The sequence below is a fragment of the Mesoplodon bidens genome (assembly GCF_964165515.1).
Source record: "Mesoplodon bidens genome assembly, chromosome: 17".
NCBI lineage: Eukaryota > Metazoa > Chordata > Mammalia > Artiodactyla > Ziphiidae > Mesoplodon > Mesoplodon bidens.
Window position 1 is genome coordinate 4,611,431 of NC_138174.1, and position 21,179 is coordinate 4,632,609.

The 21,179-nt window shown below is 50.9% G+C and overlaps 1 protein-coding gene across 1 annotated transcript; it reads right to left on the reverse strand.

Moving 5' to 3' along the window:
* Nucleotides 1-691: 691 nt before the first annotated feature.
* On the reverse strand, nucleotides 692-1,747 carry GPR12 (G protein-coupled receptor 12; the record flags this gene model as incomplete). Its single annotated transcript, XM_081214929.1, has 1 exon — nucleotides 692-1,747. Exon 1 carries the CDS (start codon nucleotides 1,694-1,696, stop codon nucleotides 692-694), a length of 1,005 nt encoding a protein of 334 aa, XP_081071055.1. The 5' UTR covers nucleotides 1,697-1,747.
* Nucleotides 1,748-21,179: the final 19,432 nt, after the last annotated feature.

Below are 21,179 nucleotides of genomic sequence, written 5' to 3' on the forward strand. Positions count from 1 at the left end.
GCAGAAAGAATTACAACCGTCATAGAAGCACCAAAATAATTTTTGTGAACAGTAATTGCTGAAAGTAAAGAAAGAATGAAAAAGAATGGGTTCACGGTTTCAGTGTTGGTAACTTATTACTGAGTTCATGTTAATAAAATCACATCCCTTCCAAACATAAATCATGTAAACTATTTCCATTGGCTTCAGAGTGATTGTATTGTTAGATACATGCAGCACTGAAAATCTACCTTGATGTTAAAAAAAAAAAAAAAAAGGTCTGGAAAAAGTAATGTCTCCATTCTCCTCAATCACTCAGTTTTATTTTAAAGTCCAGGTAAAAACTGTGGGACCAATTTACTTTTTATAACTTCATGGCCATGTCATACCCCTTCCTTTCCCCCCGCACTACCAATCCTCCAAACAATATAAAACAAAAACCCTGCCTCCAAATAAAATACTTAAAAAAAAAAAACCAAACCATCCCAAACAAAACGAAATTGTATTGAGCAAAGAACTCAATTGTTTTTAAAGGGTGAAAACACTGGTAATATTATTTTCACTTCAATCACTTAACTTATCTAAATAAACGCTTCAAAGTGCTCCTGTGGCTCAAAAGAGAATCCAACAGAAAGAATTTAAGGAGAGCATCTCAACCGCTTGGCCAGGCAGCGGGAGTGCTTGGTAATGCAGGCTTCTAAGTGGAGTGCTGCTACACGTCGCTGGGTGACGGCGCTCTCTGCGAGAGGCTGGACGGGATGCAGCCACAGCAGATGAGGCAGAGAGCTTTCTGGATCTCTTGGTTTCTGAAAGCATATATGACAGGATTGATGATGGAGTTGTAGGTGGCGGGCAGGAGGGTGGCATAGGTGTAGATGGAGGGGTAGGTGTAATCAGCTATCAAGGAATAGAGGGTGAAAGGCATCCAGCAAGCAGCAAAGGTCCCCAGGATGATGGCCAGGGTCGAGACCCCCTTCCGGGTGGTCACGTAGTGCGAGGTGGCCAGGAAGTGGTTCTGCAGGGCTATCTGGTGGGCGTGCCTCATCACGATCTTACAGATCTGGATGTAGAGCTGAAGCATGAGTGCAAACATAAAGAGGAAGGAGATGGAGAGGATGGCGGCGTTGTTCTTGGTCAGGGGTCTGACCACGCTGCAGGTGGCCTCGTCTTGCAGGCAGTTCCAGCCCAGGATGGGCAGCAGTCCCAGGCAGATAGACGTCCCCCAGAGCATGATAAGCATGACATACGTAAACGTGACCGTCCTCTCCGAGTGGTAGGTCAGAGCGTAATACAGGGAGAGGTAGCGGTCAACAGTGATAGCCAGCAAGCTGCAGACAGAGGCAGAGAAAGAGGCGACAATCAGTCCAATGGTGACCAGCTTGGTGGCTTCTGACTGCAGCAGGTAGGCGAAAACGAAATTGATGATGAGTCCAATGCCGGCCAGCAGGTCTGCAAGCGCCAGGCTGCCTATCAGCAGGAACATGGGTGCCCGCAGGCTGGGGTTATGGAAGATGATAAGGACCACGATGGCATTTTCACAGGAGATGAGGGTTCCCGAGGTACACAAGACAATGTCCCACGGGTTGACAACCAGCTCTGGATCCGGCGCCACGCCAGGAACCTGGGAAGAGACAGCAGCCGAGACGTTCCCCGCAGCTCTGGCATCTAAATAATCCCGAGGCAGCCCGCTGACATTGACCTTCAGGTCTTCATTCATTTTAACCCCCGTCCTCTTCAACGAAAAGACAGGCTGTTTAATGTTGAGATACAGCAGGGTGACAATCCAACATCACGCAAAACCCACACGAACAGAAAGCCAGCCCCTACTCAGATACTACCCCCAAATGCCACAAGCTTCCTGAATTACAAACTGAGAGGGAATAAAACAAAAGCCAAAGTCTCCGTGGCTTAAAACCCACCACCACAACAACAAAAAAAATGCCCTTTGGCGCTGGGGAAAACACAGGATGGGATTTGCACACACGAGCGTGAGCGGGGCAGGCACACGCGGGACCGCGGCGGCCGGTTTGCTAAAGTGCTGGGGACACACGTGAAAATCCGTCTCGCGTGCTGCAAAAGGAGCCTGGCACCGGGTCTGCCGCTGGGGGACCGCGCCACGGCGACAGGTCGCGAGCCGGGGCCGCCCTCCTCGGTGGAATGTTCAAAACTCCCACCCGCCAACCGCCCGGCGCGCGTGCACACACTCACACCCCGGCCAGAACAAAGAGGGGTCCGGCCTCCCCCGTGCGCACGGGGCAGTCGCGGCAGGGCCAAGAAAGGCGGGCGCGCGCGATGGAGGTGTGGACACAGACAGACAGACAGACGCCCATGCACCACGGCCGCTGCCTTGGCGGCGGGGGCGCGGCGGACGCGAGGGGACTCACGGGGCGCCGGGACAGGCTGCCCGCGGGAACGGAGGCATCGCGGGGGTCACCTTGGCGCGCCCAGGCCGGGGGGCTCCTCCGCTGCTCCCGAGGCGCGCGGGCGACCCGTGTGGCCTGTCAGCGCCGGGCCCGCGGGGCGAGGGGCGGCTGCCGCGCTCGGTGCTCGGCCGGGAGGGCGGGGGCGCTCTCCGCGCCAGGTGAGCGGCGGCGGCAGGTGAGCTGCGCGCTCGGCTCGCGCGCCCGGCTCTCCCCGCCCGGCCGCCCGGCCGCCCGCTCGAGCACGCGCGCGCGCCCCCGCCCCGTGCCCGCGCGCGCCGCCGCCGCCGCGGGAGCCCCGAGAGGCCGGCGCGCGCCCCAGGGGTCGGGGCTGCGCGGGGCGCGGGGCGGCGAGAGCCCCCCAGCGCCCTGCGGGAGCGAGACGACCCGGAGGCGGGGAAGTGCACTGTCACCCTCGCTGCCGCGGCCCCGCATCCCACCCCGGCTGGCGGTCGGGGCTTGTACCGCGCGGGGGCGGGGCAGCGCTGCCCGGGAGCCCGGTGACCTATTTCGTTCCTGAGGTCCCCCTGCGGAGTCCCGGTCTCCAGCGGCCCTATTCTCCACGACTTTCCCTAAACTGCTTCCTCCATGGTCAAAAGACATATGGTAACATATGTATAACTGATTCACTTTGTTATAAAGCAGAAACTAACACACCATTGTAAGGCAATTATACTCCAATAAAGATGTAAAAAAAAAAAAAAGAATTGCTTAGGGTGGTTTTTCAGGATCAGCAGTTGGGATGGATACCGGGCGAGCAGGTTAGGGAAGCAGATCTTTGAAGCAGGAAAATGCTCAGCCAGCTGTTTCAGAATCGCCGTTGACCACATTGCATCCTGATCCCCAAGAGGCCCCCTTCCGTAGGTGTGTCCTGGACTTGGTTTTCTAATCACTATTCCCCGGAAACATTTGCTTGACTGGATTTATAGGGTGCTGCTATGTGAATCATCATTATCATCATCAAATTGCACTTATTAAGTGCTCCTTGAGCTGTGTTTTCAAATGGAAATCATTTACTGAGTTCCTACAGAAGCAGAATGCCAAAACCCAATTCATTTAGGCACTGAAGTGGCCGTGCTAATTTATGTTTTCATTTTAACGCATCAATAGTTTCTAAGATTAAGAACCTGATCGCTGTCTGCTTTTATGAGCCTGTCTCCTCTGGATACAAAAACCAGAGCACCTAGATCTTAAGTTTAAAGATGGGAGAAGGAAAAGGCGTGATCTTCTGGTCTTTTCCCGTCAGCAGTGAAGGTTTCTCTACTGCCTTTCTCCACAGTGAGGGAGGGGGTCCTGCATGAATAAAGACGGTCTGCAGGGCACAGGACCCTAGAACTAACTCCTTCCTAGAGGGGCATCATCCCCTAGCTGGCCGTTCTTCCCCTGGGGCTCACTGTCATTCCTCACTCCAGCCCTGCAGGCTCATCCACCCCTGACTCCCCCTCCATCCTCCTTCTCCCTTCTCCCATCAATCAGCCCCTGACTCTGCAAGATCACCCCAGCTCTCTCTGCACGGTAGGTGGCAACTCCAAATCAGCAGTTACGGGGTGGGGCCCAGATTCTGCATTTGCAGTCCTCTCTCCTAGTGATTCCAATGCTGCTGGTCCACGGACCACACTTTGAGAAGCAAGGTTCTATGGAGTTGTAAGAATCGCTTGTACCTCATGGAGAGACATCGGACACCATGACTGCCAAAGAACCATGCTAAGGGCTGCGCATACAAATTCAGTAAGACATGCTGTCTCTCCTCACAGGCATGTACAGTCTGGTGGTGACAGACACATAAAAAGCAACAGTAATACCAGGCAGCAAATGCTGTAATGAAGAGATGTACATCTTCCTCTCAATTTCTGTGATGATTCAAAGCATTTTTAGAATAAAGCGATGAAAAACCATCATTTAAACAAACACATAGGGCTTCCCTGGTGGTGCAGTGGTTAAGAATCTGCCTGCCAATGCAAGGGACATGGGTTCGAGCCCTGGCCCGGGAAGATCCCACGTGCTGCAGAGCAACAAAGCCCGTGCACCACAACTACTGAGCCTGTGCTCTAGAGCCTGCAAGCCACAACTACTGAGCCCACGTGCCACAACTACTGAAGCTTGTGCACCTAGAGCCCGTGCTCCGCAACAAGAGAAGCCACGACAATGAGAAGCCTGCGCATCGCAACAAAGAGTAGCCCCTGCTCGCCGCAACTAGAGAAAGCCCGGGCACAGCAACGAAGACCCAATGCAGCCAAAAATAAATAAATTAATTAATTTTTAAACATACACATAGGCTTTTCAGTATGACACAGTTCAAACCACCTGCCAAAATTTTAGGAGCCTCACATCAGCAGAGCAGTTTAGGGAAAGTGAATGACAGCGCTAACCAGACATCACTGTTGTCAATAACATGGAGATGGGCCCTGACCTACAGAGCTTACAGCAGTGGGATTTCTTCCCTCCTTCATGTGTTTGGGAAACAAGAAAAAAGAATGGAGGCTTGGGAAGGGAAAGGGTAATAGGTGGATGGCAGAGATATGTAGGTTTTTGCAGTTTTGAGACCCGGGAAGAGTTAAAGGAAGAGACTGAGAAAACTCACTGTGGGGCTTGGATGCAGTTAAATGGCAGGACCTGGGAGCCAGGGGCCAGGGCAGCTCCTCCGATTGCCAAGGTCAGCCATGCATTCACAGTCCTGCTGTTACCCCTTCCCCTTGAATGACTGCTTGTGACAAAAAGAAGGATTTAAACTTTAAATTTCTAGGTTTATCAGTGTATCTGTTAGGACTTTTGTTGCCAAGGGGCAGAAACGCAATTCAGACCAACTTAATTGAAAATGGATGTTGCTGTCTGGCATGGCTGGGAAAGGTCCCGGAGAGGCTCAAGGCGGCGGAGACGGAGCTTCAGGAACAGTCCTACCCGTGTGCTGAGGCCCTCGGTCAGCCTGCCCCTGACTTTGTCAAACTCAAACGGTCCTTTCCTAGACCAGCATCTCCTGTGAAGCCATGAAAGTGCCCCCAGGCCGCCCCAGGCTGGCACGCCGAGACCATCTTCCCAGCTGGAGAGAGGAACTCCCACGGAGGACTCTGGCCCGGCCTGGTGTGTGCCCAGCTCTGAACCAACCGTGCGTTCCAACCGGATGGGGTAAGTCCTGTGTGGAGCCCTGCAGTGAAGATTCCATCTGAACTTGGCCAAATGAGCATTTCCCCGGAAGAAAAGAGAGGTGGGACGCCAGGCAGTGAGATCCCGAAGGATGTCCGCCATGGCTTGGAATTCAGCGGATCAGGAGGTTTTGCTCCGCCTTCAGTCATGAGCAAGGCTGTGTTCTCAATTCATTCACCACCACCCCAACCCCCATTACAAGACACTGCAGCAGACACCATCAGTGTGCAACGTTTGTTGCCTTTTAATCGCTTATGTTCTTGGTCATTTTTTTCTATAAATTTGGCAAGAAATTGTGTAGGAGGTAAAGCGTCTTCCCTCTCCTTGACTCCTTTAGCAAGACAAAGAGGTGGGGGGGTGGGAAATTTACACCCCAGATTCTGCAAGGTGTGTACATGGGGTGTGACAACATGTGGCTACAAGCGCTCTGGCAGTGGGCTTGTGAACAGTGAAGGAGAATGACGAGCTCTGTGTTTTCATCTCTGGATGACGCCTGCCTAACCCAGGGTGATATGGGGGCGGGCAATCGACGCATACTTTGCTGCGCAGTAGAGTTGACCTGTCCTAACTCTAGATCCTTCTACATTTGAGCTCACATTTCTGACTGCTTTTATAGTCAACTGAGTTTACGTCGATTATGTAAGGTCAGTGACACCCAGAAATTTGGATTTCATGGGCTGGTAAGTTTCCTCACCAGCAGCAGCAACAACAAAAAAGACAGACTGGCCTGGGGACTTTTACTTTGCTCCATAAATTCATTTAGGCAAGCAAACTTCTAACTACTTTCATTATTATTTCATAGGGAAAAAAAGACATTTTTAGGCTTTAAAAAGAGGACACATCTCAAACGAAAGGATCGGGCTTTAAACGAAATACATCTTGTTTTATGAAAATTCACGGCAGTGTTCTGACTTCTTCCATTCTGCCCCAGCAGGGTGGAAACTGCCAGAGCCCAGACCGGTTGGGGGACGGCTCTTGAGAACCACTGATGGACGCAATGATTTTTTTTTTTTTTTTTTTTTTTTTTCTTTTTGTGGTATGCGGGCCTCTCACCGTTGTGGCCTCTCCCGTTGCGGAGCACAGGCTCCGGACGCGCGGGCCCAGCGGCCATGGCTCACGGGCCCAGCCGCTCCGCGGCATATGGGATCCTCCCAGACCGGGGCACGAACCCGTATCCCCTGCATCCGCAGGCGGACTCTCAACCACTGCGCCACCAGGGAGGCCCGACGCAATGATTTTGTAGCCACTCAAAGGGAGCCTAGATTTAATACTTTTGGTCAAATCAATAGGGGAAATGTACAAGTCAAGTTTCAGATTGTACAAGTTTTCGTTTAGGCACCCAGGTTACCCAAGTTTTGTTACTCGCCTCTTCAAGCGGATGGCCTGTGTTTATGGAGCACCCACTGTGTGCCAGGCTCTGAACCATGAACTCTTCACTTCACCAGAATTAGAAAACACTGCTGCCAGCATGTTGGATGTTGTCACCACACGGGAAATGGTCAGCCAGCTTCCTCCCATGAATGCTCACATAGTGACATTCATTTCTCTGAGGATTTACCCTGGTTTGGGGAGCTTTATATTAACCAGGCTGATGTGTTTGCGTAAAAACGCCAACTATCATATAATAAATATTTACAGTCTCAGAAGCCAGGTATGAGCAGACCTGTGCGCCCTGGAGCAAGGAAACAACATGCCTCTGTTCCCTGTTTGTAAAATGAGGATGTTAACAGCATCTATTCCTAGGACTGGTGTGAGTGTGACATGGGATAAGGGGCACGGTGCACTTATCGAGCCTGGCAGAAAGCTAAGGTCTGTCAATGAGAGCTACGATTACTGGTGTGGCCACTGTTAGCCCATCATCTCCCTGTCCTCCTGTGTGTGCGGGGATCCACGGGAATCCTGTTCTCTCAGCTGCATTGGCCAAATGCCTTGGCATCCTCTTTGGGACCATTATTCACAAAATATCCAAACTGTCAGGAAATTCTGTTGACTTCACCATCAAAATACACCCAGAATCCATAATTGCCCAAACTTGGAAGCAGCCAAGATGCCCTACAGTATGTGAATAGAAAAGTAAACTGTGGTACATCCAGACAATGGAATGCTATCAATGCTAAAAAGAAATAAGCTCTCAAGACATGATATTAATGCATTTCATTAAGTCAAGAAACCTGTGTGAAAAGGCTACTTCCAACCATTCAGGAAAAGACAAAACTACGGAGACAGTAACCAGATCAGTGGTTGTCAGGGGCTGGGGGAAGGATGAACGGGAGGAACACAGAGGATCCTTAAGGGCAGTGAAACGACTCTCGTTGATACTGCGATGGTGGATACATGTCATGATCCATTTGTCAAAACCTGCAGAATGTATGACACCAGAGTGAATTCTAATGTGCACTGTGGACTTTTTTTTTTTTTTTTTTTTTTTTGCGGTACGCGGGCCTCTCACTGCTGTGGCCTCTCCCGTTGCGGAGCACAGGCTCCGGACGCGCAGGCTCAGCGGCCATGGCTCACGGGCCCAGCCGCTCTGCGGCATGTGGGATCTTCCCGGACCGGGGCATGAACCCGCGTCCCCTGCATCAGCAGGCAGACTCTCAACCACTACGCCACCAGGGAAGCCCTGCACTGTGGACTTTATATGACGTGTCAGCGTAGCTTCATCAGTTGTAACACGTGCTCCACTCTGCTGGGGATGTTGGTGGTTGGATGGGCCTCAGTCAGTGTCTCCACCGTGACCCAAGAACTCCCTTCAGAGTGACATCTTCTTTGAGATACGCCCGTCTATAGGGTTGGGTCTGAGGAAGGTCCTGCTCGCTTCACAGTCCTTTGGTGTTTTTCAAATGACTTGCCTTGATGCCAGTGGAGGGATAAATGGTTTAGGGGCTGAGTTGTGTTCCCCCAAAATTGGTATGTTGAAGTCCTAGCCCCCAGTACCTCAGAGTGTCTCTGAATTTGGAGAGAAAGCCTTTAAAGTGATGATTCAGTTAAAATGAGGGTGGGCCCTAACCCAATACAACTAGTGTCCTTATAAGAAGAGGAGATTAGGACACAGACTCACACAGGAAGAGGGAAAACCATGTGAAAACAGGGAGAAGATGGCCGTCTGCAAACCAAGGAGAGAGGCCTCAGAAGGAACCAACCCTGCCCATACCTTGCTCTCAGAGTTAGAGCCTCCAGAACTGAGAGAAAATGAATTTCGGTTTTTTTCAGCCACCCAGTCTGTGGCGCTTTGTTGTGGCAGCCTTTGCAAACTAATACAGGTGAGTATGAGCAGATGGACAGATTCTGACAGGAAATCAAACTCTTCTGGACGGCCTGAAATTGGTCCAGAGCACATCACTCTCCACAAGATGCTAGTCCAAGGCCGAAAAGTGTACCAGGTGCTGTCGACCCCGCCCCCGCACGTCCCCTCGCCCCTCAGAGCACACCAGGCAGCTTCCAGAACCCAGCACGTGCATCTCCAGCCTGAGGACCTTCTCTGGTCTAGAGGCTGCTTTGCCACCTGTGCTGCAGGTCGGCAGTGCCGGGACGTTCATGTCCCAGAGCAGCCAGCTGTCAATGACGGACGGGAATTGTATAAGTACCCGCCTCCCTCTCTCCTCTCTGAGTCTCAGGACTAACAAGTGGTATAATTTTTTCAGACTGAAGAAGCCACCGCAGCCTGAAGGACGTGGGAATTGCTCTGGTTACGCTGCCCACTCAGTTCCAGGCACGCCAATCCCCGCAGCACGCGAAGCTCCCTTTATATCCTGTTATTGTTCAGAGATGTCGGCCTCAACCTCCCCAGTTTGTTTCCTTGGGGTTTAACCAAGTCCCGGGTGCATGTTTGCCTCTGACTCTTAGCAGGCTTAAGCTCCTTACTCACGATGGGAATGTATTAGTCAGCTTGGGCGGCCACAACAAAATGCCACGGACTGGGGGGCGGAAACAGTGAAATTTTATTTCCTCCCAGCTCTGGAGGCTGGAAGATCAAGGTCCTGGCCTTTTCGCTAAGCTCCCCCATAGCTTTCCTTGGTGAGTGCACGTGTACGTGTGGAGGCAGCAAGCAAGCCCTCTTCCTCTCCTTACAAGGACACTAACCCTATCGGATCAGGCCCACACTTATGACCCCATTTAACCTTAATTACTTCCATAAAGGCCCCATCTCCAAATACAGCCACACGGGGGCTAGGGCTTCAAAATATGCATTGCAGGGACACAGACATTCAGTCCATTCACTACAGGTGACTTGCTTTAAAACCCTGCTCACTGCTCTGTTCTCTCGCCTGTCTCACTTCTCTATTCCTACCAACGTTTCCTGGGATCACACCCAAAATAGATTACCATACTAAATCTTCATCTCAGGGTCTGCCTCTGGGGAATCCAAACCAACACAGAAAAACTGAACGCCGTTAAGTCCTTCTAGGAAAATTACAGCACTTGGTAGCACATTAGAGGCTCCGAGAAGTCTTCCCTAAAGAAGCATTTCACTGAGTTTCACCCAGGGCTTCACAAACTTTCTTAGCCTGGGATCTCTTTCTTTGCCCCCTTGGAATGCCCTTGAACACGTCCCAGAATTTATTTGGAAATGTTGCTATAGGGTTGGCGAACGTCAGATGTGCATGCGGTTGGTTTATTTTAGGACTGTTGCTGGGATGAAGGCTGCGGGGTGAGGTCTGGGAGGACCTGCAGGCTGATGAAGTCTTCAGTGGAGGAACGTGTGTGAGAGCAGAGGTCGGTGTCCGCATGTGGCAATACTGGCCATCAGCACTAATAATTCATCCAAAGGCACTGGGTTAGAGGCCATGATACAAAGCCCCAGAAGACATGGGGACATGACTCCTGCTGTCACCGGGATCACAGGGTAGTGAGGTAGAAAGGGGAGTGAGCTGCAATTGCAGCAGGGTGACCTATGACATGAGCCCCATCATGCATGCTCTGTGCCTGGCCCTGGGGATGTTAATGATGAAGAGAAAGGGTCATGTACCTGCCTTGGGCTGAACCTCTAGATGCTTCAGAGATGCTGAAGCCCTGGTTGTTGGTTGCGGGACAGTGTTTTATTCATCTGTTCCCAGGTTTATTAGAATTTCAGTCATCCACCTCCGTGGCCACTAAAAACGCCTCCTTCGTTTCCCCTGAGACGAATCAGATTCAATGATGGTGAGATAATATCTTCAGTTCAACATCGAATTGCACGTATTCATATTCCAACCATTTAAAAGTGTTATTGGTGGGCTAATATTCGTCCTATTAAAATTAAGTGGCATGAAATTTGAATTAGCTCAATTGAATTCATTTCCTTCTCGAATGTATTTATCCATGACTCAGAGGACTCTGGGCAAAGGCCATCTTGGTTTCCTTCAATGAGATGCATTCGGCTCCGCGCTCCCTAATTTGGAGTTTGAAAGTCCCTCTGGGCCTGGAGTAAGTGAAGACTCCCCGCCACCTCCTCCCGCCATCCTTAATCGGTTTAGCTGGAACCAGGGATGAGATGGTACCAGTTTCATAGAGTCTGCTTTCTGCGATGACGTTAATGGATGCACATGAAGCCCTTGGTGCAGGGCCTGGTACACAGCAGGCGCTCATGACGTGCTCAGGTACTAAGATGCTGTCATCACTCCTGTGAGCCTGCTTCCGTTCAGACACAAGGACTAAATACCAGAGGGTTGGGCCAGGGGCCAGGGGCCCGGATTCCTGTCCTTCGCTTGAGGGTGCCCTAGGCCTTGTTTTTTCCTCTGTTCCAATTTTCTGATCCACAGAGGCAGCCACACCTTTCCAGGTTGGAGGACGTGCTAGACATGGCTGCAGATGAGCCTCTGGGGCTGTGGTTTCCCAGCCTCAGCAAACTGAAGCTCATTTAGGACCCCAGGAAATGAGGACAACAAGTTGGCAGATTTTTCAATCACTCAATTGCTTCAAGGTTTCAAAGGCAAGGTCTACGCCGACTTTCCTGGTTCAACCCAGTCCCGAGCTGTGTTTTTCGATGCCAGGATTCGCTGTCCAGGGCAAGGTCCGGGGTCCCACTGGACGAGCAGAACGTTCCCATCCGCATCGATCGCCACCCTGGAGGTCCCAGAGCCTTTAACAATGCAGGAGCTCAGGGATTCACAAACCTAAGGGTCGCAGTCACAGAAACTCACAACAGCAAATTCACGCACATCAGCCCTTCCAGTTACAGCCGAGCGACACGGAGCCGAGGGAAGGACCCATCCCTGCCCTCCCCACTTCCATCTCTTCGCTGCCCATGTCTTTGACCTTGATTATGTACCACTGTGCCCACCTCTCATTTTCCTATGGGTCCTCAGGGAGTCAAATTAATCTCAATCAACGAGACTTACCACCCTGCCAGAATTCTCAATCAGAAAGCAGGGTTTTTTTTTTCCACTGGCCTTTTACAAGAATGCGGCAAATGACAAAGATAAGATGACATTTAACTTTCAAAACGGCAAATACATCCCAGCCTATGCTGGGCCTACCTTGACTCAGCCAGTTCGTTGTTGAGAATCGTAAACAGCAACAATGGGGATGGTGGCTTTCAAACTGTTTTTGAAATTTATTAGCAGGTCCTGAAGTCAGTGAGCAAAATTTCCTAGAAAATAAAATAGAAGAAAAAATTAAAATGTATCGCAGAGGAGTAGGTGTTTTTCATTAAACTTTGTGTTAAGCCTATATACACACAGTCCGAGAACCAATCATCTCAAATGTGGGATGCAGTCAGACGACGCGACGGACACCGCCGTGGTCCACCGCCATCCGTTTTCAGGTGAAGACATACGGGTCCGCTTGCATTAACTCTCTGCTCCCACTCCCCGCTGCGTGTTGGGGAGAGGCTGGGCTCGTCCTCAGCTCACTGACCCAGAGCGTTCCCTTGTGTGGACCTGGCTCTCTCCATCTCACCATTCCAGTGCTGGATGGTCAGAGCTGTCGCCACAGTGGCCCCGTGAGATTCTGTCATCACTAAAAAATGAGATCTCGTTTAGCAACTAGTTTTTTTGTTTGTTTGTTTGTTTTTGCAGTACGCGGGCCTCTCACTGCTGTGGCCTCTCCCGTTGCGGAGCACAGGCTCCAGACGTGCAGGCTCAGCGGCCATGGCTCACGGGCCCAGCCGCTCCGCAGCATGTGGGATCCTCCCAGACCGGGGCACGAACCCGTGTCCCCCGCATCGGCAGGCGGACTCTCAACCACTGCGCCACCAGGGAAGCCCAGCAACTAGTATGTATTATTGCAAGAAAGGGGACTAATCCATTTTAGAAAGATTTAGCATGAGGGTTGAAATAAAAAGGGTTTCCTAGTGCATATACTTCCATCGATGAGAAAAGACCTCATCAATTAGAACCAGCCCATCTCGCTCTCTGAGGATTCCAGGAGACTATACATCTTCATAGCCTCCTGTCTCCTGACCCCATCCCACCCCTGTTCTCTAGCACCATGTTGGGCACACATGTCAACGTGTATCTGTTTTACAATTGCCTGGGTAAAGGGAATATTATCATTTCCCTGCCTTTCTGGGAGGCGTCCCAGTGCAAAGCTACAGGAACCCGAGTTTTAATCCAGTTTCTGGGAGGTCTTCTTGAGCTCTCATCGGATTAGTCCAGATATCATTGATCGGTTGGATGGGGCAGCCCTCCCAACTTCAGTCTGCAAATTATGACGTATTTTGACCTTTGGAGTCAAACAGACCTGGGTTCACATCCCAGCTCTACAACAAAATGACGTGTACTCACGGGAAGTTCTAGAATCCCATTAGCCTCACTATTTCCATAATTCACTGAACAAATATTTCTTGAGAGCCGAGTATGTGCCACACACTGTGCTGGAGGGCGAAGTCAGAGCAAGGCAGCGTCTGCTCTCATGGCAGTTACCATGTGCCGGGGAAGAGGTTCATCACACAAACAGCCACCTAACTGTAACTGTGGTGACTCATCGAGGAGATCCCACGGGGTTAATCAGAAAGAAACAGTAAATATCATAGGACTATTCAGTAACGGAATACTACAGAGTTAATCAATAAAGGAATATGTTAGGGTGCCGTGAGACCAGGACAACCTGGCCCCACTAGCCTTGGAGGACAAGAGCAGCCACATTGAGGAAGTGATACCCGAGGAAGGTCACAGCCAGGAGGCTGATGGGAGCGGGGGAGGAAGAGCGCTCCAGGTGGAGAGCAGCACGTGCAAAGGGCCTGAGGTCACAGAACGTTGGATGCATGCAAGCAAGGGAGAGAAGGTCAGGGCAGCCTGTTGACCAGAGCTGGAGGAACAGAAGGGTGCCGCACGAGGGCCTGAGGGATTTCAGGAACAGGAAAGTAAAACCCGTGCTCCGGCGCTGCTGTCAGACTTAAATGAGTTCAGATACCTAATGCATCCAAAGTGCTTAGAACACAAAGAACTAATAGCTATTATGAGGGGTGTGCTTAATAATTTACACACTGTAGTTGGAAGCCCTTATTTTGGATCACATCAACATTTCTCCCGCCAGCGTTTCTCCCTAAAGAATCTCAGAAGATAGTGTCAGCTACCTAGTTTCTCAGGCTCCAAACCTAGGAGGCATCCTTGATTCCTTGCCTTTTCTCCCAGCTCACAGTTAATCCATCAGCAGGTCCCACAGCTCTCCCTCTCACATCTTCACCTCTCCACCTCCCCCATGTCCACCGCTGCCACCTTAGGATCCATCGCAGTCTTGGGGAGAGAGTTCCCTGGGAGACTGCCTAAGCTGAGCACTTGCATGCAGGAAGGTTACTGGGATCAACTGCTAGGAGGGGGCAAGTAAGCAGGGTTGGTCAGAGGGCAAAGAATGTTAGTGGGAACAGAAGCCCCTGCCGATCCTGTGGGGCGCTCTGGGATGGCCCTGAGCGGAAGATCAAGTCCACTCCTCATGGACCAGTCACTGGAGGGAGGCTACCCTGGGCGAGGCAGCTCCCCGAGACGACTCAGCTGGGAGTCCCCCAGCGAGAAGGATTGACCCCGCAGGGGTCTGTCTGCTTCCTCTAGAAGCTGATTTCCCAGGAGAGCTGGAAAGTTGTCTTGCCCACCATGGTGTCTCCAAGAGTAGGTCTTAGTAAATACTTATTCACTGGAAGCCAATTATTAGATTATAATTCAACCGATTATTTTGAGACGTGAGATAAGATGGGAGTGGATATGAAATTCTCACAGGATTGCTGGTGCGATTTTTAAGGGAAGGAGCATAAGGGAGGACAGGAAGTAGATGATCTTTTTAGGAGAAAATGTATACAGTTGTTACTGCTCTCGCAGATGACACATAAAGGATTATAGAGTTCATTTAAAACAGTGCTCTCACCTTTTAGATGTTCAAAGTGTAAGGAAATTTTTTTCCTTTCATCAGAAGGAATTCCTATTTCAAAAACTTTATTGATTTTTCAAAAAGCTTTTAGGACCATAAATGTCATGTTTATAGGGACATAAAACAGTGGTCTCAACGGTGGGTTCCCACCTCACAGATTCTGATTTTGTTCAAATGGGGTGTGGGCTGAGCAGTGGGATTTAAAAAATCTCCCAGATGTTTCTACGCGTGGCTAAGGTTCAGAACCAGTGCTACAGAGGTGAGAAGGGCACGACAACGGCATTGGACTCAGCGGAGACCGTCTGGGAAATCCCGTGCACTGGGCAGTATCCCGCCTCGGTCTGATCGAACGTGGACGCAGATTCTGGAGCCAGCTGTGTCCACAGGGCCGGGAAGTCGGGGCGTACGGACATCGGAGGTGAACTTGATCTTCATGGAATTTAGCAATTTGCCAACCGCTGGGAGCAAAGTTCCCTGGTTCATGTGACATGGTGTCTGCTTTTATTTATCATGAAGATAGCTGAAAAAATTCCAAATAAGATCAGCTGCACCTGTTTCTATAAATGCAACTGTGTCCTAGTTTTCTTAAAGCTGAGATTCTCTCCGTTCCCCCTTTTCGGAGTCATAACTGCTGCAAGTTCAGAATGTTCACACACAAAAACAAATGGTACAAGGCCAAGGAGAAGACTTTCTTAGTGGAGGTAGTCGATTCCACTTGCTTCCCTTGCCTTTTAGTTTTAGGTCTATGTTACTGCCTTCTGGGCTCATGTTTTCTGCAAAACAAAAGTTATCTTCGTTAGCACTAGAGATTCTCTCTTTCACTGTGGTAAAAACACATAATATAAAATGCACCATTTAAATAATTCTTAAGTGTGCAGTTCAGTGGCATTATGTCCATTTCCACGGTCGTGCAGCCATCACCACCATCCACCTCCAGGATCTTTTCATCTTGCAGAGCTGAAACCCTGTTCCCATCAAAGAGCAACTCCCCATTTGCCCTCCCCCAGCCCCAGTAGGCAACCACCAGCCTACTTTCTGTCTCCATGAATTTGACTGCTCTCGGTACCTCAAGTGGAATCATGCAGTATTTGTCTTTTTTGTGTGTGTGTGTGTGGTACACGGGCCTCTCACTGTTGTGGTCTCTCCCGTTGCGGAGTACAGGCTCTGGACGCACAGGCTCAGAGGCCATGGCTCACGGGCCCACCGCTCCCCGGCATGTGGGATCCTCCCGGACTGGGGCACGAACCCACGTCCCGGGCATCGGCAGGCGGACTCTCAACCACTGCGCCACCAGGGAAGCCCAGTATTTGTCTTTTTATGATTGGCTTATTTCACGTAGCATGATGTCCTCAAGATTCATCAATGCTATAGAATGTGTCTGAATTTCCTTCCTTTTCATTGGCTGAATCACAGTCGCTCGTATACAGACGCCCCTTTTTATTTATCCAGTCATACGTCAGTGGACACTTGGGCTGCTTCCACCTTTTGGCTGTTATAGATAATGCCACTGGTTTGGGTGCACAGATGAGATCAGCAATTCTTGAGTAAGTTGTGTGAGACGTGAAGACACGACCCACAACTGAGGCTGCCTGGGGGACGTGGAATCAGCATCTCCAGTGGGTAAACCTTCACACCCCTGTTGAAAATATCTGGTTACCTTCTGCTGGACTGTGTTTTGGAGATATTCTTTCTTGGCATAAACAGGCGAATGTAACTCTGGGTGATTTCAGAGAGTCATCTGCAACCAGAAAGTAGTTCCAGTGGAGTCTTGTAAGATCGGGTCCTCAGGAAGCATCCTCACTGATTTAACCAATGACTGAGCGATGGGGGAACTGCTCAGTGCCTGAAATGTTCTTTTCAATGTTAGCTCCTCGGACACCAGGGGCCCTGTATTTTTCTGTAAGTTTCCCAGGTTGTGGAGTCTGCAAAGCTGCATAAGATATAAACCTATTTTAAGAAGCCTAAAATCCGAGTCGAGATCACTTCTCTTTGTGCTTGAAATGTTCTCTGTGCACAAAACGGGCTGCACCGACAGCAACAGGAAGCAAAAACTAGATGGACAGTTATGCCCGAGATATTTAAGAATGGTAAGATCGGGGAAGGACAGAAAAGGCTCCACCATGAGACCAACACCCTGAACAAAGGAGGGAAGCTAAGTGAGTAGGAGAAAAGATGTGCAGGCTGACTTTTATGGGTGAACCAAAAAATTGGGGAGACAGGCCCATAATCCATTACCTATAATTCCAATGTCCAAAAACCGAGAGGGTTTGTGGGCTTTTTTTTTTTTTTTTTTTTGTCTTTTATATTTAGAGGCAAACCTGACCTAAAACAATGTGAGGCAAATTAGGATCTTAATTCATTACAACTTAGGATGTTAATTCATACCCTTTGCTACAGAAATGTTAATGAGTTTAATTAGGAGGTGCTGTCTTAGACCCCAGGGCTGTTACATAAAGTATGATATCTATACCACATTACCTTCCTGAAATCTGAACATTTCTGAAATGTGAAACCCATCTGGCCTCAAAGGTTTTGAATAAGAGATTGTGGATCCACTCAGCACACCCAAAAGGCAGAGAAAAAGAGCTACAAAAATGACAAGTAAAGGAGCAGCCCTGACTGCTCTGGGCATGCTGTTTTATCTGTGTGGTTCTCTCTTTGGGAGATGAAGTAACCTAGCGATAATTAGACACACTTCTGCACTTGTTTTCTGGATGAAAAGGCTTCACATGTGTGTTATTTTCCCATGGCACTGAGTTCTGAGCAAAAATGCTGGTTTAAGTGAGTGATAAAAGAAACAGAGCTGGTCCAGGAGTTCTTCTGTGCACGGCCAACAGGAGCAAACTGTGGTCCTCCCAGCCTCCCACACCCACGTGTGTGTGTGTGTTTTGTGTGTGTGTGTGCGCGCGTGGTGTGTGGTATGTGTTTTGTGTGTGTTGTGTTGCGTGTGTGTGTTGAGATGTATGTGCTTAACACCCCTCTTGGACCAGCCCCACACGATCTGGTAAGTTCCTGCTACACGGGCCTCATGGGTACCTGGGGTCCTGCGAACTGGCTCCGTGGCAGGCCGGGGTTTTCTGTGCCCTTCTGACACTGGGCAAAGCCAGTGCTAGAAAAAGTCTTGAATTGCCCCAGAGGAGTTCAAGGCCTTCAGTTCAATGTCGAGGTGCTTTATTCTGACCTGGAGCCCATTAATTAATTCCGCGGGGAAGCCAGGATCCCCTTGAGTGTCATGGTTCCTGTAGCTGTGTCCTGAGTGGGAAGACCATGGGAGCCCATGGAGAGCCTGGGGGTCTTGCCAGCCCTGAGGAGGGCTGCGCTGTGGGATGATCTGGGTGGTCTTGGATTCGCTGTGATTCAACCCCACCATGGAATTTACATTTCCCTACAAAGCGGGGCAGACATCATGGTCAGTGTTGCATGTGACAATGGGCGGTGACAGGACTCAGAGACTCCGGGGCTGGCGGATTCACTTCTCCACCCGAGGCACACCCACACCAAGTACGGACAAAATCTTGGCCCCAGAATTAAAGTATGAATATTGAGGACAAAATTGAGGATAAAAGCATAATATGGATTTTAAGCATTGCTGGCAAATTCTTTCATCAGAAAGAAAATGTGTGAAATATTTGGAAATATCGTTTTCTTGCATCATGACATCTGTGAACCTCCAGCTCTTACAACAGGGTCAGCTCTCTGGCTTTAACAAACTCAGATACGCAGAGGCCAGAAAAGTAGGAATCTTGGTCAGTAAAAATGCCAGAGGCAGTCGCTAAAAAGCATTTCTTGAAGCAGCTGGATTGTAGCTGATTTTGTGTTTATTAACATAGTCCTGTTTTCCATTTACTGTTGGTTGCATAAAGCATTAAGGCTTCTTTTCTCATGAAGCCTCCACACTCATTTTCTGAAGACAGTTCTAAAAGCCTTGTTCCAAAATGTACAGGGGAAGATGCCCACCAGGTGTTTATTCTGCAGAGAACAGTGCTCCTTCAGACACACAGGCGGCAGGTTCCAGTGGCTCGGGAAGCGTATACTAAGCACCTGGAGTGAGGGATGCAGTGCAGGGGCTCCCTGTCCTCTCACGGCGCATCACCCGTCTCGGGGGAAGGAGACGGGGACACACAGCAGGTAAGTAAACTGCAGCTTGTGCCGTGGAGGAACTGTGTCAGGAGGGAGAGTCTGCAGAGCAGAGCTTGCTAACGGCAGCCCTACCTGCTGTCCGCGTCCGATGCTGCACACCCACTCTGTCCCAGTGAGACCCATAAGCCTCAACAGGCGTGCAGGGGCCTGGAGTCGGCAGGTGCCGCTCAGCAGGCGGCCAGAGCCTGGGGGCCACTGCAGCTCTGGGGGGGCAGGCACCCCAGGCCTGGGCCCCAGGAGCAGGCGCCCGGTGCTCCTGACCCGGGCCCCATCTCCAGCGTGACTCGGCCACACGGGTGCTCCACAAACCAGCGTCCTCCTCCTCACAGCCCTGATCTACTGCTGCCCATCTCTGGGTTCTGGCCCCGTGCCACCCTCTCAGCCCCTCCAAACCTCTCGAGATCCTATCTTATAAGATTCTAGCTCTCCGAGAACCTCTGCTCAGCTGGGTCAGTCGTCATCCTGTACAGAGGGTCGTCTCGAGCGGAGCTTTTGGGCGTCAGGCTAATCCCTGGGCAACGGCCTGATTCTCTGACTCTGGGGCCCCTGCTACCCCCTTTATGCAAATTGGACAAAGACTCCCCTTCAAGGCAGGTGGTTATAAGACAGCCCGTCTCCAGGCGGACGAAATGGAAAAGGAGCCCTTTTCTAGGCTCTTGCGCCCATGGCCAGCACTTGCTTTCTCCAATGGAGCGTGGGTTTCAGTCCCTGGCACCCTCTGGGCCAAGCGTCCTGTCCAAGGCACAACCTACAGGGTCACTGCAGCGGCCCCGCAGGTATGCATCCCTGGTCCCACCTGCGTGCTCCGAAGGAGTGGCTGGGTGATGTAAACATGCCCTCTGGGCTGGCACCTGGGGCTTCCCAGCCTGCGCTGCAGGCTCTGTGATCACAGGTACCACCTGAGCTCCAGGGCATCCTCCTCAAGGGCAGGGAGACGGCAAAATATGGAGCCTGGCAGCACGGGGCACCGTGTGGCTCACTGATACGTTAATTAGTGCTGCACTGGGACTGCAGTCACCAGTAATGGGAAAAGGTCATCTTTCCACCTCCCCTGGGCCTTTGGCTTCCAGAGTTGTGGGCTCCCTTGCCCTAGCGAAGCTGACAGCCTTTTTCTGTTTCAGGCAAGGTGCGGGTAGGTAACCCCCCAAATCACCCCCGCCCCAAATGGACAGCTCCTTATTTGAAATATCTAGGCTGATAAAGATGACATAGCCAAGAGGGAGAGGAGGTGGCGGCTGGGAGACAAAAGAGCTGAGGGCGTTCAGGAAAGGAGACAGGATTGTGTGGTCCATTGCTTACTGCAAAGCCCTGGAGGCAGGACCAGGGTATGGAAGGCTGCAGAGATGAGGGCTCAGACCTGGCGCCTTCCCCCGGGAGCCACAGTGAAGCTCCCTCCGCACCGCCAAGCTGGGCTGGGGGAGTGGATCCCAGCAGCAGAGCTTTCCCCCTCCAAGTGGTCTCTGAAGGGCACAGGTCACAAGGAACCACTGACCAGCAGCTCTGCCACAGGAGAGGGGCGGCACCTAGCTGTGGGGCAGGTGTTTGGGTTTAAAATAAGTGTCTCCAGGTGGCAGTGCCCCTTGCTACGGTTTTGACTTTTAGACAAGGACAGATGGCTAGTATTTTGGGCCACGTAGATCCAAATTCCATTTAGAATCAGGCAACAGAGTTCAATCTAAGCCTCTCTAGACGGAAGTCGATTGGAAGCAGTGAGAAGATTCTATGACAGCCCTGCTTCATTTTTCCTGTGTAATCCCTGAAGGGACCCCAGGGATGGGGACAGGGTGGGAGCCACGTCACTTGCTTTCAACGATGAGTGGTCTTTTGGAGCTAAATCCGGTTTGATTTTGAAAAAGAGAAATGGAGCCTCTCCTGCCCCTTGAGAGTCAGGGGCAATTCGTGCCTGTTACCCCTGCTTCTCCACTGCCCGCTCGAGTCCACACAGCACTGCCTGGGGCCTGAACCACGTCCAACAGCCCCTGTGCCAGCCTGGAACTCACTCGGCTGCAGCGCCTTCCCACACTAGCCAGAGAGTTTTCAAGCTGAGGTGTGATCAGCTCACCAGCCTGCGCTCCTTTCCACTAAAATCCTCTTGCGTGGCTCTGAGCCCAAAGACCTGAATCTACGATGCATTTACAGGACCTGCATACGTGGCTTCGATTGCTCCGCGATCCGCCTCACTCTCCGAGCTCCATCCATCACTTTCTTCCTTTTTCTTGA